This window comes from Fusarium sambucinum, chromosome I, assembly GCF_050947815.1.
Source record: "Fusarium sambucinum isolate potato_lamoka chromosome I, whole genome shotgun sequence".
NCBI classification, from domain to species: Eukaryota; Fungi; Ascomycota; class Sordariomycetes; order Hypocreales; family Nectriaceae; genus Fusarium; species Fusarium sambucinum.
The window spans coordinates 614,374-630,179 of NC_139294.1; the positions used below are offsets into that span (position 1 = coordinate 614,374).

Below are 15,806 nucleotides of genomic sequence, written 5' to 3' on the forward strand. Positions count from 1 at the left end.
ATTTAATTTATTAGGTTAATAAAAAGTTATTTTATTAAATATTATATTTCTTAATATAATTACCTTTTTAAATTAAAGTACTTAAATTTAATATATATTATATACTATATAGCTTATAAAATACTTAATATATACTCTAGGGCTTATTTTAAATGCCTTTTTTTATTTACTAGCTTTTCTTTCCTTTTTTAATAAATAGGCCTTATAATTATATATACAAATGCCTATTTAATTAAGGTAAAAGTTAGCTATATATTCCTTTATTAATAATAAAGTATAACTTTTAAATTAAAATTTTAAAGCTTTTAATAGAAATATATTATTATTAGCTTACTAAAGGCTTTAATTAAGTAAGTAAACTACTATTATAATACTTTTAAGCTATAGCTTTAATAAAAGCCTTACTTTATTTAATATAATATTTAACTTTATTATTATAATCTTATTAATTATCTTAATTACTTTATTTAGCTTATAAGTATATAATAAAGAATATTTAAGAATTATCCCTTTAAGGTATATTTAAGCTTAAAATACTATATTCCCTAATATATAAATTATAGCTAGTTTATTATTATAATAAATAATATAAATAATAAGGCTAAATTATTATTTAATTTACTTATTATAAAATTAAAATACCTTAAGAATAAAAGCTATACTCTTATTTAAAAGAGATAAAGTATATAAATAACTGCTATATTTATCTTTAATTATTAGTAGCTATTAACTTCTATTATAGCCTTTTTTATAGTTTTAAAAATCTTAAAAGATATATTAAAATAGTTTAGGTAAATATTATTTAAGGGGTTTTTTACTAATTATTTAAATTACTTTTACTTAGGTATAGATTTTATAGTTAATATCTTTTATCCTATTAATTTAAATACTATAAGTATTATTTATAAGCTTTTTTAAAGTATTTTTACTAAAATAATTTACTTTTAAATATTAAAATAAGCTTAAATTAATATATAGTTATACTTAATCTTATATATATTAAGTATAATTATATTATTAAATATATATAATAGTAAAGAATATTAATAATTATATAATTAAAATATTATTATAGAGTATTATTTAATTATTATTAAAATAAAAGTAAATAGGTTTATATTAAAGGAATATTAAATTAAAGTAATAATTAAAATTAGTAATAATAATACTATTTTCTAGTATATTAAAGTATAATATATAGTTAAATCCTATATATTAAAACTTTTTTTTTTATAATAATATTTTTAATATAATATTTATATAAAATCTATTAATAATTTAAATATTTTTAAGAATAATACTCTTAGTATATTTCCTATTAGCGCTATTAAGCGCTTTAATAATTACTTTTTAATTATAACTAATAATTAAGAATAATAATATTTCTACTTAAATTACTTTACTTTTATTAAAAGGTATAAAAGTATAAGTAATAAGCTTATTAATTAAGTTAATAAGATATATAAAACTATAAGTATTAAAAATAGTATTCTTAGAGAGAGGTCTTTAGCTATAGCTATTTAAGTAAATAGAGAAATTATACTTTTTAAAGAGATTTAAATTAAAAATAATAAAATATTAAGGTATTTTATTTTAATTAATACTACTTATAAAGCTAAATTAGCCTAGGTTATTACTTAAGCTAGGAATTATTATCCTTTTCTTTATAAGCTTTACTTTAAGGTTATAATACCTAGTTAATATTACTTTTTAAATCTTAAGAGCTTCCTTTTTAATTATTCCTTTAAAAAGCCTTATTTTCTTATAAGAAAATACTCTTTTTAAGATATTATAATCCTCTATATATTAAAGATAATCTTATAAGCAGAGGTATTTTATTTAAAAATAAGGCTTTTTACTTTTATTCTTTTTAAAGTTAAATATATTATTAAGTATAGTAAATATAGTATTATATATAGCACTTAAAGCTTACTTAATAATAATATTAAGCTTATTTATATATTAATTAATTAACTTAATATTAACTTTATTTTTACTAAAATTAATAATATAAAGTATTTATTATATTTAATTAAATATAATTTAAGCTTAAATTATTATAAAGAAATTAAAAATAGCTTAATTTCTTTAAACTTTAAAAACTTTATATTATATAGTATAATAATAAACTATATATTATTTATTAAACTATTTATTAGGATTAATATATATACTTTTTGCCTTTTTTATATATATATTATATACTTTATAAGTATAAATAATAATACTTATAGCTTAAAGGGTAAAGTGCTTTTTAAATCTCTTTATAATATAATATAAAGTATAACCCTTAAGGTATTTTTCTTTTACTTTTTTAAATATAATATTAAGTATTTCTTTATTAACTATTAATTATAAAAAAATATAAATCTTCTTATTTTTAATTTTTTAAGTAAAATACTTATTCTATTTAAGTATATTAGTCTTTTAAAGTATAATATATTTATAATTAACTTTATTAAAAGTAAGCTTAAAAAGCTTTAAATTATTTTTAAGAAAATCTATATTATTTAAATAGATATTATAAAACTCTATAATATTAATAGCCTTTATTATATATTTAATAAAGTATTTATCCTTATAATTAATAATTAAAATAACCTTAAGAGGCTTTATTTAATTAGCTTCTTTATTAAGAAAGCTTAAGTTAATATATACCTAGGTATTAATAATATTAAATTTAATTTAAATATATTAAAGCTAATATTACTATTAAATACCCTTTTTAAAGTATAGTATTTTTTTAAGCTTAAAATTAAAAGTAATAAATTAAATAGCTATAATTAAAAATAGTAATATATAGGAAAATTATACTTTATTAAGGGAAAAAGTATTAAAAAGAATAAATTTAATATTTAAAATAAGCTAAAAATAATAATTTATAATTAAATTAAAAGTTAAAGTAATATAAGTTTCTAGAATTACTTTTACTTAGGCTTATAATTATTATTAGTAGCTATTTTTACTAGATAAGGTATAAAAAAGAGAATTAAAAAAGCCTTATTTTTTCTATAAAAGGAGGAGAATTAGCTTACTATTTTAGGTAATAGAGTAGCCAAATTATATAATGCAAGCTTAGCTAATCAGGGCTATGCAAATGTCAATAGAATAATATATAGTGGTTATTTTATAAGATTCGTTAATAAGACCTGTCTAGGTCAATGGCATCGTTCGATATGTCAATGGTTTCCAACTTCAACGGCTTTTGCTCTTCATAGTTTTTCGTTTCTTGCGTGGCTTTGCTGTCATAACAACACACTTATTACTTCAATTGAGCTGAAGGATTTCCGCTCAATACTGGAAAAAGATAAGAGTTGAGTTGTGAGCGACATGGATCAGGCTAGGTTCAATGCATATGCAGCCTTACTCCCGCATTAGCGCAAATAGTCAATTGGACTATCGATCTGAAGATAACCATAGCCGCCGGAGCGTAGTATTGCGACACAAAACGATCTTATCTCGTTCCTGTGCGAGATATTATTGGTATTGGACTAGATCCAAAAACACTCACTTAGTGATTCAGCTGGGGTCGGAATGCAGTTGTAAATCACATATGTGCTATGTCGCCACCGGGTGGGATGTCTAGATCAGATCAATTCAGCCGCACGAGACTATCGAATAGTTCGTCGAATCCGTTATGTAACTTTGTTCCATGCAATGCATATCCCTTCATATGGGGCTGAATGTTCTATATTAAACAGTTCATCGATGAGAATTTGTTTTCCGTCTCCTTGTTTCCATCGCTTATCTTCTTTCATTGCTTTGCTCACCACTTCCTGCTGCCCTTGGTAGTCATTTAAACATCTACAATGGGGTTTTGGAAGAGGCTCACCGAGTTCCTCTTCGTGGGCGGGGGCTTCAATGATCAGTTCAGATTTACGTCTGATCAATCACAAATTGCTCCAGTTGATTCAGTAGTGGACGTCTTTGACCCAACTACTATTGTTGATGGCCCCTGCAACACACCCACGGACAGACGCTGCTGGACTAAAAACCTCAATATTGAAACAGATTATGAGGAGGTTATTCCAGAAGGTGTAACTCGACAGGTTTGTGCCTACACTCTATTCTTTCTAGTGTATGCTAATGAATGGCTTAGTTCTATCTTGTGGTTGGTCAAGGTCGAATCGCCCCTGATGGATACGAGGTCGAGCGCTTGCTGTTTAACGGGTCTTATCCTGGACCGACCCTGGAAGGAAACTGGGGAGATACCTTTGGTGAGTCTTTGTTTCGTTAGGGGGAGGAAACTGCTTACACTCATAGAAATCACCGTTTTTAATAACCTTACGAACTTCAACGGAACATCCATTCACTGGCATGGTATCCGACAACTGAACACCAACTGGATGGACGGTGTGTCAGGTGTAACAGAATGTCCTATCCCAGTAAGTCACTATGGAACGGCCCGGCAAGTTGGGATTCTAATGAAAGTAGCCGGGTGAGACCATGACTTATCGCTGGAAGGCCACTCAGTATGGCACATCTTGGTATCACAGTAAGATACACCAACTCCAACGGGAGTGGGCAAGAGCTAACATTTTTAGGTCATTTTAGTCTTCAATGTTGGTAAACCTGCTCATGAGACGGCGTTTTACTGACTCACAAGCAGATGCCGATGGACTGTTGGGCGCAATCAAGATCAACGGACCAACAAGCATGAACTACGATGTTGATCTCGGCCCCGTACTCATCACAGATCACTTCCACAAAACAGCTTTTTCCCAGGTGATGCTTGAGTACATGGGTAAGTCCTCAACTTATCCATCGATCAAAGACATTGTTTTCGCTGACTAGTAAAATAGGACGACCCCCAGCGCCAGACAGTATCTTGATGAATGGCAAGGGCACATACTACTGTTGTCCTTTGAAGGACAATCCGAATTGTGACCAGAATTGCGTAGGCCTCCCAAAACTAACAGACTTCAACTTTGAGAAAGGCAAGAAATACAAAATGAGTCTCGTCAATACCGGCGTCTCAACGCACATGACATTTTGGATTGACAAGCACAACTTCTCTGTTGTTGCTACCGACTTTGTCCCCATCACGCCTTACAATACCTCTATTCTCAACATCGCTATTGGTCAACGCTATGATATTATTATTGAGGCAAATGCTACGCTTCATGATTCAGCCAACTCCAAGAGAACCAACTTTTGGATGCATGCGAGAGACTGCAATAATGGAGGAGCTCGCTCGAATCTAGGTATTATCCGCTACGACAAGGACAACCAGAAGTTGCCATGGACTCCACCTCCCGATGAGAAGCATCTCTGCTACGGATGTCTAGACGAATTGGGTGCCAAGCTCAAACCTATCGTCAAGAGGAATATCTCCATCGCCACGAACGTCAACTATCAGAACGAATCCTTCAAAGTTCATCTAGTAGGATATCCTGACGACACTGCAGAAACCTCCCAGCTTCATAAATGGGTTCTTAAGGATTCATCATTTTACCTTGATTGGGCTGAGCCTAGTTTGAGTCTCGTCAAGGTTGCTTACGAAAAAGACTGGAAACATCCCAAGTGGCCCAAAGGCTACGAACCCGTCAATCTTGATTATACAAACGGCAGTTGGGTATACTTCTTGATTGAAGGCAAGTTCAAGGAATCTTTGCACAATATGCCTGGGCATCCCAAGATCTACAAGACACAAGCTCCTGTGGCTCATCCGATGCATATTCATGGTCATGACTTTGTTGTTCTTGCTTCCGGTACGGAGGAGTTTGATCCAACTAAGGTTAAATTACAAACCAACAATCCGCCTCGTCGCGATGTGGCACTACTTCCTGTCAATGGGTACCTCGTTGTTGCATTCCAGAGTGAGTATCCCTTGGCCTATTATTCTCCAATTGCTGACAAACTATTCAGTGAACAATCCTGGTGTTTGGCTTATGCACTGCCATGTAAGTATTTCCATATCCGTAACAAACAAACGCCTTCTGACTTTGATAGATCGCTTGGCACGCTAGTGGTGGACTTGCGCTTCAATTTGTCGAGTCACCAAGAGAGATTGGGCCGGCATTCCAAAAGTCTGATATTGTACCGCACTACGCTGAGCAGTGCAATAACTGGGCGGCGTATTACACAATGTTTAATAAGAATGAGAACGCTACGCAAGAGGACTCGGGTATCTGAAGACCTATCAAGCTAATACAAGTCTCTGACTGCTTGTTATTGAGATGTTGTCGCATAGATCGCTAGACTAGACATCCATGAAATCAATCCCTCGTCATCGGAATCACGTGGCTATTCGGCCAATATCATCTTCCAACAACAAACCAAAGGCAGCCTGACTTTTTCAACCCCCCTGCAATATGTCTTGTGACGTTTAATTGCACATTGGCCGTCATTGTGGCTAAGGTCGACGAATTATAAAACAGTACATATCGTCTGCCAAGGATGACCCGTAACACAACATGTCAGCTGATTCTAATACCCCTCTGCAACCTCTCCGTTGCCGTATCAATTCCTCAAGAAGATTATTCTCTACAACCTTTTTCAACCTTGATTATTACACACAATCTTTGAAACTTAGCTCCTCAAAAATCACAGCCTCTCTTGTCACTATGCGTCTTCTCAACACCACAACTTTCGAGCTTCAGCAAGGCGAGCTGTCTTTCTTCAAACAAGAAGGTTATGCAATCTTCTCCCACAGATGGGTGGGACTAGAAATCACCTTCTCTCAGATCAGCACATTTGCGCAAGAACTTCGTGGGAACGAGCGACCATTACGTACTCCTCAGCTTGACAAGATTCGAGGAGTATGCGACGTTGCAAGACACAAAGGGTTCAAGTGGATATGGATTGACAACTGCTGTATTGATAAGAGCAGCACGATGGAGGAAACCGAGTCTATCAATTCCATGTTCAAGTGGTATCAAAAAGCCTCTATCTGCATCACCTATCTTTGCGATGTAAGGAAGTCAGCCACCTGCGAGTCATCTGGTGAGCTGAACGCAGACATCTCAAATGTTTTCCAGTCCATCAATGGGCAAGATCCCTCTGTTTGGTTCACTCGTGGTTGGACCCTACAAGAGCTGCTCGCTCCTTATGATATGGAATTTTATGATATGGACTGGAAATTTCTTGGCACAAAGACAGGACTTGCAGAACAAATCGAGAAGGTCACCAAGATCGAAACACAATACTTGACCTGCAAAGATAAATTCAAAGATGCCTGTATCGCTAAAAAGATGAGCTGGATGGCAGGGCGTGAGACGGGAAAGATCGAAGACATAGCATACAGCATGGTTGGCATTTTCAACGTCACTCTAACTCCCGCATATGGTGAGGGTCTCAGAGCATTCATGCGACTACAGTATGAACTTCTCTCGTCATCTCCGGATGAATCTCTTTTCGCTTGGCAAATGCCTCACCCTGATGCTGGAAAGATTTTCAACCCAGGCGATAGCTGGGGCCCCGATGAATGGGGGTTATTAGCTCCTTCGCCGGATTGGTTCCAGTGCGGAAGTCAAGTGAATCTATTCCCGAAAAATGAACAACCTGGGCCTAATATTGGCTCCAAAAGGACGCAAGATGGTGTCGAGATACAGCGACCTATGCGACGTGTAGTTACCGACACCTTCGGGGTTTTCCTCATTTCTACCGTTGTAGGCTTCCCACTTTTTATATGGAAACAACACGACGATTTAAAGATACCTTTTTCTATGAGATTAAATTGCTGGAGACTTGATGAGAACAAGCAACAAGTGGCAGTTCATATTTCATTTGTTGTTGTGGCTATTAAGCCTCATATGAAATTAAGGAGGGTACAAGCGACAAATTTGTCTAATGCAAATCCTCACTCGTGGAGAAGTGAAAGATCTCCAGCAGTGGTCTTACAACCTGAACTTTACTACATGGACTAGAGGAGGATAGCAGTTTAAGACCTAGTAAAGATCCCTGCCAGCTAGATAGGAGACAATATAGATAGGGCATATCTACCTTGGCTGATTAAATAGTATTCAAGTAACTATAAAGTTACCACCTTGTTCATCAGCTCGTAATTTCTTTCAGTCCCCAATACTTTTGTAGCAACATCGAGTCCGAACGCACGATCGTCTTGGTAAAACACGTAGTCTTCCCCCAGGTCGCGATCGATTTCCACCCAAGCCAACCACCAAAAGCAATAGTCGACATCAACAAGGTATCTGAGCTGCCAAGCTTTATGGTACAGCCGCTGTAAAGTCATAGAAGATACTTATCTAGGTGGTTTCAATTTATTATTTATAATCAATTCTCCTCAGCATCACGAGGATCGTGCTTCTTCCAATAATTATCATAGTCATCCCAAGACTGGGCAGGGAAACTCAACGGAACCATCAAAGGTGCGAACGGTACACCTCTCTTGTCCATTTCGCCCATTCTCGACTTGGTGTTCTCATGCTTCTTATTAACGCTGAAGATGTTGATTCTGTGGCAAGAACTAGTGACATGAAGTCCCCAGTTCCAGGCAGTTCGAACATCCGGGGGAGTGGATGCCGAGATCAAGAAGACGCTTACAGCCCAGATGGTACAGTTTTGAATCGGAAATATATCCAGCTTTAAAAATTTAACTTAAGATAACGAACAATGTTTATTGTGAAGTTGGGGGGTATACGGGCGATTATTACAATGACGAACTGAGATCTCGCAAATTAAGAAGATTATAATCCAATACAGCTTGATTTCATACTCAATCATGCACAGAGTCTGGCTCAGACGCAAAGTAAGCTTCAAGTCTTGCACATGCATTGCGTTTGTAGCCTGCAGGGGACTTTTGACTGGTTTACACGGCACGAAAGTCCGACGGTCATGTCTTTAGAGTTGACACTGGGTTGATGCAGCCCTTACGTATGCAAACTTCGTATGCTGTCGTATTTGATTCTTATCTGGGGTTGCTTCGAGTTGACAAACTTTACAAGCGTATATTTTCAGCCAACTGGAAGAGGATACTTATCAGTTATAGCAAGCAACGTCTAATATCAGATAGACATCCAAAGCGGGGTAAGCATGATGTTGACTTGGGGATAATTTACGAGGTATTAGACAACCCTATAGGTACCCCCTATATTTAATCTAACTATGCCCTTATAAGTAAATTTATAGTAGGTTATTATATTAATAACCTAGACAGTAATATAAGGCTATCTAATTAGCTTATTAAAGAGTTATAGTAGAATATAATATAGATTTAAGTTTTTAATTATAAAATTAATTTTAATTTAAATTTATTTTTTATATTAATAAATATATATTTAAAGCTATATTTAAATAATAATTAATATATTACTAATATATTAATTATTTATTTAAAATAATATCTTTTAACTTTATTTTACCCTTATTTAAGTATTAGTAATTATAAATTAATTTAATATAATTATTATAAGGTAATTCTATTTTAAGTAAAAAAGAAAAATTATTTAAATTAATAATTAAGCCTAAATAAGAAATAAATTAATTATTTATATTTTAAAAATAATTATTAATAAATTAATAATAAATTAATAATATATTATATTATAAAAATTATAATATATTAATATCTATAGACTTTAGCTAATTTAAATACTTTAGCCTATTTAAATATACTATATAGGTAAAGATATTTATTTATACCTTAATAATATTAAATTAGCTAAAGTTATTTATTAATAAAATAGCCTATATTATTCTATTTATATTTATATTATTAATAATTTAAGAGAATCTAATTAAATAAATATATATTCTTTAAAGTAATTAATATATTATTAATATTTTATTAATATATTATAAACTTAATATTATATAGAAAATATATTTAAGTTAAGGATATTATCTTTAAGCTTCTTTAAATTAAAAGAAATTTATTTCTTTAAATATAAATATATAGAAATAAAGGTCTATAAATATATAGACTTTAAATTTTATTAATATAACTATACTAAGGTTATAGAGGACTAATAATTAAAAATATTATCTTTAAAGAGTTAATTTTAATTACTAATATTAAAGAAAAAGGCTTTAATATAAATTATATTTAATTTATTACTAATATATTATTAATATATTAATAGAAACCTTAATGCAATTTAATAATTATATAAATAGCTAAATTAGCTTATATATTAATTATATACTTAAGAAATATATAAATTTATACTTTTTTAGCTATTAACTTAGATATATATTAACTATATATTATTAATATATTACTAATTATTTATTTAGTTAATAATAGATTATTTTACTTAGGTTATTTAATATATTAATTAGTAAAAGTAAATATAATATTAATACTATATCTTAAAGCCTTAAGAAATACTTTATATTAATATATTAAAAAATACTTTATTTCCCTTTAATTAATAGTAATTACTATTTATACTAGAAATCTACTATATTATTAATATACTTAAATATAAAAGAGAATATAATATATTATTATTATTAATATATTATTAGTATATAACTAATATATTATTTAGGAATTACCTATTTACCCTTAAGAAAAGGCTTTATTAAATATATTTACTATAATATAAATTTTTAAGCCTAGGTATTATAATCTAGAAATATATTATATATAATTCTATTTTCCTATAGAATTTATAGCTATTTATTTCCTTTACTATTAAAGGTATTACTAGATATTTTAATAGATATTAAATAGACTTTAATATAATTAAAAGGAGGTCTTTAGATATTAAATATATATATTATTAATATATTATCTAGATATATAGCTTTAATTACTAGCTATAAAAGGATTCCTTAATAAATATAATATAATAATTCTCTTAGATATTTACTTAGCTTTAATTAATTTAAATTATTTAAAATACCTTTTATAAAAAAATAAAATTAATTATTTTCCTATTAGTATTTCTTATTTAAAAGCCTATTATAAATATATAACTTACTATTAAAATAATTTAAGTAAAATAAGACTATTAAACTATCCTTAATATATTATTTATATATTATAGTATATTTATATTTTTTATTAAACTTAAGATAAATTCCTTATAATTATATTTTATTATTAATAGGCTAAGCTCTTTAAAAGTCTAAACCTTATATTATTTTATATTAATATAAATTTTAAGTATATTATTACTAATAGTAAAAAAGAGATTATTTAAGTATTATATTAAGAATATAATATTATAAGTATATATTCCTTATATATTATTAATATATTAAGTATAAACTAATAATATAAATAGTTATTCATTTTATTTAGGCTATTATTAAAGGGTAATTAGTAAATATATACTTTTTAATATTCTCTAAGGTCTTTAAATATCTATTAGAGAAGATATTAATTTATATTAAATAGTAGTATATTTATAATAAAGGACTTTATAATATTATTATTAATTAAAATATAAGAATAATTATTAATATTAATATATTACTAATACCTTATAAATATATTATTAATATATTATATAGGATTTAATTATTATCTTTATAAAAGGGTTAATTTAAATAGAGATAAACTAGAGTATTTAAAAGAATCCCTTTAGCTTTATTATATTTATTTTAAATAAGAAATAAATAAATTATAATTAATATATTATTAATATATAAGTAATATATTATTAATATCTTTATAATTAAGCTTTATAAATAAACCTTTAATAATAATATAATTAAAGTAAAAAAAGTTATTTAATATATAATAAATCTTTTTAATATATCTATTTATAAAAAGTATAATTAAAGTCTTTTTTAACTTATTTAAGGTATATTTTAATAATATATTATTAATATATTACTAATATATTATTAATTTAATATCCTAGTTATAAAAAATATAACCTTAAGTTAATTTAAAAATTAAATATTTCTAATTATTATAATAATAGCTAAGATTATATTAATACTTTAATTTAAGTATAAGTAAAATAAAGTTAAAAGTAGAAATATATATATTATATATTCTCTATATATTATATATATATTAATAATATATATAAGAATAACTTTAAAGTATAATAGCTTATTTATTAGTATACTATTAATATTACCTATATAAGGTAATAATAGTTTATTAATAATATTTACCCTTTTATTAAAAGCTTTAAGAGAAAGCAATTAATCCCTTAGTATATAACTAAGGGGAAGATTAAGATTATAAGTTAATTTAATTAAAATACTATAGTAAATATAAATTATCTTTAATATATTAAAGTAGAAATTCTTAATTATAGTATTTAATAATATCTAATTAATTAACTATTTAACCTTTTATTATATTAGCTTTTATATTAAATACTATATTATTAATTTAAGCTATTATAAATATAATATTAAATTTTAATAATTAATTTCTAAAATAAGTTCTTTAATAGTAAAAGTAATAAATTAAATTAATTAAACTTATTAATAAAAGTTAATATATTAATAATTTATTATTAATATATTAAAGTCTCTTTAAACTATATATAGGTTATAAACTATAGCTAAAATAACTTTTAACCTTATTAATATTTAAATAATATATTAGCTAATATATTATTAATATATCTGCTATATATTATCTATATATTAAAAATACCTTAGTTTAACCTTTTATTTTAATACTATTATCCTATTAATATATTATAAATATATTAATTACTTATTATCCTTTAACTTTCTTTCTTATTTAGCCTTATAGTTTTTCTTAAGCTATTCTTAAACTTTATAAGCTTTATTAAAAATTAAAAGTAAATAATCTAATAATATATTAATAATATATTAATAATATATTAATAATATATAGGATATATATTAAGGATTAAACTTATTAGTATTTATATTATAATAGCTATAGACTTAAGTAATAATAAGCTTAAGCCTCTTTTTAATTAAAGTAAAATTAAGTTAAATAGATTAATAATATATTAAATATATATTATAAATATCTTATTTTACCTTTCTTAATAAAATAAGTATTATAACCTTAATTAATTTTCTAATCTTTACTATATATAAAAAGATTATAAGTAAGATTTACCTTATTAATCTCCTATAGATTATAAATATATTAATAATATATTATAAATATATTAATAATAACTTATAAATATATTAGTAATTACTTAATAAGCCTTCTTTATTACTATAGTATAGCTATCTATAAATAAACTATAAAAAGCTATAGGAAGTAAAATAAGAGTAATAAGGGGTAAAATAGGAATTATAAGGAGTAAAATAAGAGCTATAAAGGGCAGATTAAAAGCTATAAGGGGCAGATTAAAAGCTATAAAGGGTATAAGTATAATAGTAATAGCTTTAGAAATAAGCTTATAATAAGGCTATAGTAATATATTAGTAATATATAGATTATATACCTTATATTACTTATATAAGGGATAAATAGGCTTCTCTTTAAGCTTTTTTTTATCTTTATTATTATTATTAATAATAATTAATACCTAATTAATATATTAATAATAGAGCTTTAATATAATAATAATATATTAATTATACCTTAGACTTTATATTACCTTTACTATATTTCTTAGGTATTATAATATTAAGTTACTTTTTAATAGAAATAATAAGGCAAGTAATAAAGTCTAAGTTATTTACTTTAAGCTAGGTAAAATAATTATTATAGAATTCTAGATAATTATTAATAAATATATTAATAATATCTTAAATATAAATTATACTTTTAATATAAATAAGATTAATAATAAAAATATTACCTTAAATATATCCTATAATTATATTAATATAATACCTTTTAATATATTTAATAAGATTTTAAAAAAGCTTTATTTAGCCTTATAATATATTAATAATAACTTATATAATAATAAAATACTTTTTTATTATAAATATAAAGTATTTAATAATAAACCTTTCCTTAAAATATAATTATTACTTTATTTTAAATATATTATTAATATATTATATATATATTACTAATATATTAATTATACCTTAATATAATTAAATTCCTAATTATTAGCTTAATATACTTTATTACTATTTTAGCTAATAATATACTTAATAAAAGAAAAATAATATTATAGCTAATTAATAATAATATATATAAATATAATAAATAGATAATTAATAAATTATATATTAATAAGTCTTTAATAATATATTAAATAATATATTAATAATATATAATAAAGTAATAAGTAATATATTACTTTTTTAATTATATAAAAGAAGGTAATAAGAAATTATTTTTAAAAAAAGTAATTAAAGATAAGTCTAATTATACTTTATAATAATATATAATTAGTATTAAGCCTACTATTATCTATATTACCCTCTAAAAAGCCTATATAAAATTCTACTTATAGGGGCACTATTAGACTAAATACAGGGGGCACCTATAGGGTTATCCCTTACTATATAATTTACCGATCCCCCCTCCTTCTCCGAATTAATTCTTTCTATTGGTGTTTATAGACGATTAGTGAGAAGAGGGGAAAGTTAAAGCTTATGTCTACTTAAACGAGCTGGTTAGTAAGGATTATTACTAATAGCCCACAGTCTGACCAAGCGATAATCCACAGATACAAAGATATTCACGTGACGTTCTCTATTGCCTCAATCTTGGATATCAGCAAGACTATCAAGCATTTCTGCTGATGGTGCGAAGAAAGTGCTTCCAGTCACAGGAATCGAATAGTCCAAGATCCTATCATGCATACCAGGTGGTGACCCAACAAACATGCGCTCCAGCATCTTCTCTATAACCCATAGCTTTGACGAATATCCAATGAAATACGTTCCAAACTCTTCGGAAGCAGGTGATCCAAATGGCATATTGTCCCTGACGATATCCAGCTCATTGCCGTCGTCGTCCGTAATTGAAGTCAGAGTCTTGTGCGCTGCCTGTTTCCCCTCAACCGCATCATTGAGCTCCATATTCTCGACCTTGGTGCGTCCGATGATGGATTCTTGTTCTTCGACTTTTAGCTTTTTCCAACCTGCCAAGTCATGGAGGTATTTTTGTACTACAACGTAACTACCTCCTGCTGCTGCTTCGTCTGTTTCGCTTGTGACGATTGCTGAGCGCATAGTTGCTGGACCTACTGGGTTGGCGGTGCCGTCGACAAAGCCAAGGAGATCTCGTGCGTCAAAGTAACGAAATCCAACTGTCGAGTCTGTGAGTTGGACAGAACTTCCAAATCCATCTATGACCTGTCTCTCCAGCTCAAAGCACAAATCCCTCCTGTCGGAGCGAATGTGGAAAAGTAAATCTGCTGGGGTCGAGACGGTGGAATGAACGCGACCTTTCATGACGGGGAGGGCATGAAGCTCCTTTGGCCGTTTCGCGTGGGTTAGGCGATCCCAAACGTCGCTGCCTATGCCGACTGTGCATGTCAGGTTGGAGCGGAGGTCGCGGATGGCGACGTTCTTGGTGAGATCGCCTATGCTACCCAAGGTTGCGCGAATGATGGCAAGATTGCTGGCGTCTGGTTTCGCATTAAATGTTAAGAACGTGGCGCATCTGGTAAGGACGGCGTCGACGGCCTGGCACGAAGCTACGTTGAGCATACTCATTGAGTCAAGAGCAGAGGTAGTGATAATATGTTTCCTAGACTTGGTGGGATTATATCAGACGGGTAGTTCGTGAGGGGAAGTTTAGTACTTAACTTTTACTCTTTAATCTTACTATGCATACTTAACCAATTAAATCCTTTTATTTATAAGTCTTTATATGTACTGAACCCCTCAATGACGCGAGCGGGCGCTCTCAGACCTCTACTAAAACAAGGTTCTGCAAATTAACTCGGCACTATCCAATGCAACAACAGGAGACGAAGTCTTCTCAGCCCTGACCAATCCCACTTCAAGCATACTTTGAGGTAGATATGAAC

General features: G+C 28.2%; 3 protein-coding genes across 3 annotated transcripts; 2 read left to right on the forward strand and 1 right to left on the reverse strand.

The window, feature by feature from the left end:
• Positions 1 to 3,809: 3,809 nt before the first annotated feature.
• Positions 3,810 to 6,135, forward strand: FSST1_002919 (Cupredoxin; the record flags this gene model as incomplete). The annotated part of the gene is made up of 9 exons (XM_083228952.1): positions 3,810 to 4,049; positions 4,100 to 4,217; positions 4,264 to 4,385; positions 4,435 to 4,495; positions 4,545 to 4,562; positions 4,610 to 4,744; positions 4,803 to 5,819; positions 5,869 to 5,903; positions 5,953 to 6,135. 9 exons carry the CDS (start codon positions 3,810 to 3,812, stop codon positions 6,133 to 6,135), a joined length of 1,929 nt encoding a protein of 642 aa, XP_083086349.1.
• Positions 6,136 to 6,566: 431 nt separating this feature from the next.
• On the forward strand, positions 6,567 to 7,868 carry FSST1_002920 (uncharacterized protein; the record flags this gene model as incomplete). Its single annotated transcript, XM_083228953.1, has 1 exon — positions 6,567 to 7,868. The coding sequence occupies one exon, from the start codon at positions 6,567 to 6,569 to the stop codon at positions 7,866 to 7,868; it is 1,302 nt and encodes a 433-aa protein (XP_083086350.1).
• Positions 7,869 to 14,529: 6,661 nt separating this feature from the next.
• Positions 14,530 to 15,489, reverse strand: FSST1_002921 (Dyp-type peroxidase; the record flags this gene model as incomplete). The annotated part of the gene is made up of 1 exon (XM_083228954.1): positions 14,530 to 15,489. One exon carries the CDS (start codon positions 15,487 to 15,489, stop codon positions 14,530 to 14,532), a length of 960 nt encoding a protein of 319 aa, XP_083086351.1.
• Between the last annotated feature and the right edge of the window lie 317 nt (positions 15,490 to 15,806).